This window comes from Notothenia coriiceps, unplaced genomic scaffold (assembly GCF_000735185.1).
Source record: "Notothenia coriiceps isolate Sejong01 unplaced genomic scaffold, NC01 NC01_scaffold00033423, whole genome shotgun sequence".
Lineage (NCBI taxonomy): Eukaryota > Metazoa > Chordata > Actinopteri > Perciformes > Nototheniidae > Notothenia > Notothenia coriiceps.
The window spans coordinates 7,219-8,931 of NW_011366124.1; the positions used below are offsets into that span (position 1 = coordinate 7,219).

A 1,713-nucleotide genomic window follows, 5' to 3' on the forward strand; every position below is an offset into this window, starting at 1 on the left:
TTAGAGGGCTAGAGAGAGTTGTTGTTTTGCGTGGAGAGAGCTTAAGTTTCACTTTCGATTGCATGATATAGTCCAGTTAAACACCTTCATCACACATGTGGCCACTTGTTTGTACCATTCAGGCGATTTGTAAAAAACGATGTGTTTTTGGATATTTGTGGAGTTAGGTGGTCCGCGAGTGTTTTTTTTATTGGTTAAGTGGTCCTTGGTATGAAAAAGTTTGAGAAACACTGGGACGAAACTTCTTATATGTTGAAAATAAAGCAATTTTCAAGGAGTATAGTTTTTTAGCTTTATATCCCTTACCCTTGAAATCTTGCGGTAGGTCTCTTCGTGACTTTTAGTCTCGAAGGGGGGCTTTCCAACCAGGAACTCGTAGCAAAGGACGCCCAGACTCCACAGGTCAACCTTTTCGTCATGAGTTTTCCCCTCAATCATCTCAGGAGGCAAGTAGTCCAGTGTTCCACACAGCGTAGATCTCCTGTAATAACAAAGTGAAATGCATGAAGTTAGTGTGTAAGCTCAGTTTTTGTGGAAACAAAAAGGTGTACCTGAGCATAGATACTGAAGCAAAACAAGTGAATTGCGAATGTAACAGAGATCCAATTGGATCTCTGTTAACTCGAAGTGTATTGCTCAATCCCATTCCTCCGCGGGTGGGGGGAAAAGACTAGGGATGCACCGAAAATTATCGGCCGAAAATGGTTAAAAAGGCCCTTTTGGCCGAAAAAAATATCACCGAATGTCAGAGAACAGGGTTACGTTGGTAAGCTAACGTGTTGTTGTGATGACATAATCAAAACGCGGCGACAAGCACGGCCATGCTCGCGGCTGGCTCACAGCCAACATGTCTGCCGCTTGGAGATATTTAAAAATATCAGAGAAAGCGGCGCGGATTGCGATTTGTAAAACGTGTTCAGCTGACATTTCTCGAGGGGGTGTAACTGCAAAGACTTTCATCACTTCGGGATTACTCCACCACTTGAAATCAAAACACCCAGACAAATATGCGGAGTAAGATCAAATCACAAGCACTGACAGCGAGAGACTGTTCAGCGCTGCCTCTCATGTGCTTGATGAGAAGAGGAACAGACTTATGGCTGATAAAGCAGAGAAGCTACTGTTCATTAAAAAGAACCTCCCACTTTTCCTTAATAAGTAGACAAGGCTGGCTTATCATAAGCTTATCTAGTTCTACATGTCGACTCTATACCCACTTTCCTGAACAATTTTCATTGTGAGTTATAATTCACCATCTCAGGTTATCATTAGGGGGAAATGACAGCAGCACAGTGTTCAATATATTGTACTTTCGGTATCTAAATGATACAATGTTGTTTACATTGCTCATGAGGACAGACCACCTTATTTGCAGATTCTTGAAATTGTAATTTAATTTGTAATTGATTGTGGATTTTGTATCCAGTTTTCACTTTATGTATCTTTATACAATGTTTACTACTTTGCTTATGAGGACAGACAGCCTTATTTACAGATTCTTGAAATTCAATTGTAATTTCATTTGTAAATAGTTACATTCATGTGGATTTATCCAGTTTGCACATGTGTATGCATGCACTTATAGGTGCATTTGTTGTTGTTGAAGGCCTGGCTGTTACAGTCTTTATTTACACTATTTTGTTGTAGGCCTACTGGCCTAGATGTTTATGCAGTTTTAAAGCACCTTGGCTTTGTTCTGAATGCACTTTGTTG

At 40.3% G+C, this 1,713-nt stretch overlaps 1 protein-coding gene across 1 annotated transcript in view; it reads right to left on the reverse strand.

Moving 5' to 3' along the window:
* The window catches only part of LOC104961563 (aurora kinase A-like), a 12,317-nt gene that overhangs the window by 712 nt on the left and 9,892 nt on the right, over positions 1–1,713 (reverse strand). The window contains exon 6 of the mRNA XM_010789873.1: positions 307–481. Coding sequence (XP_010788175.1) covers positions 307–481 — 175 coding nt within the window. The remainder of the gene's footprint in view (positions 1–306; positions 482–1,713) is intronic.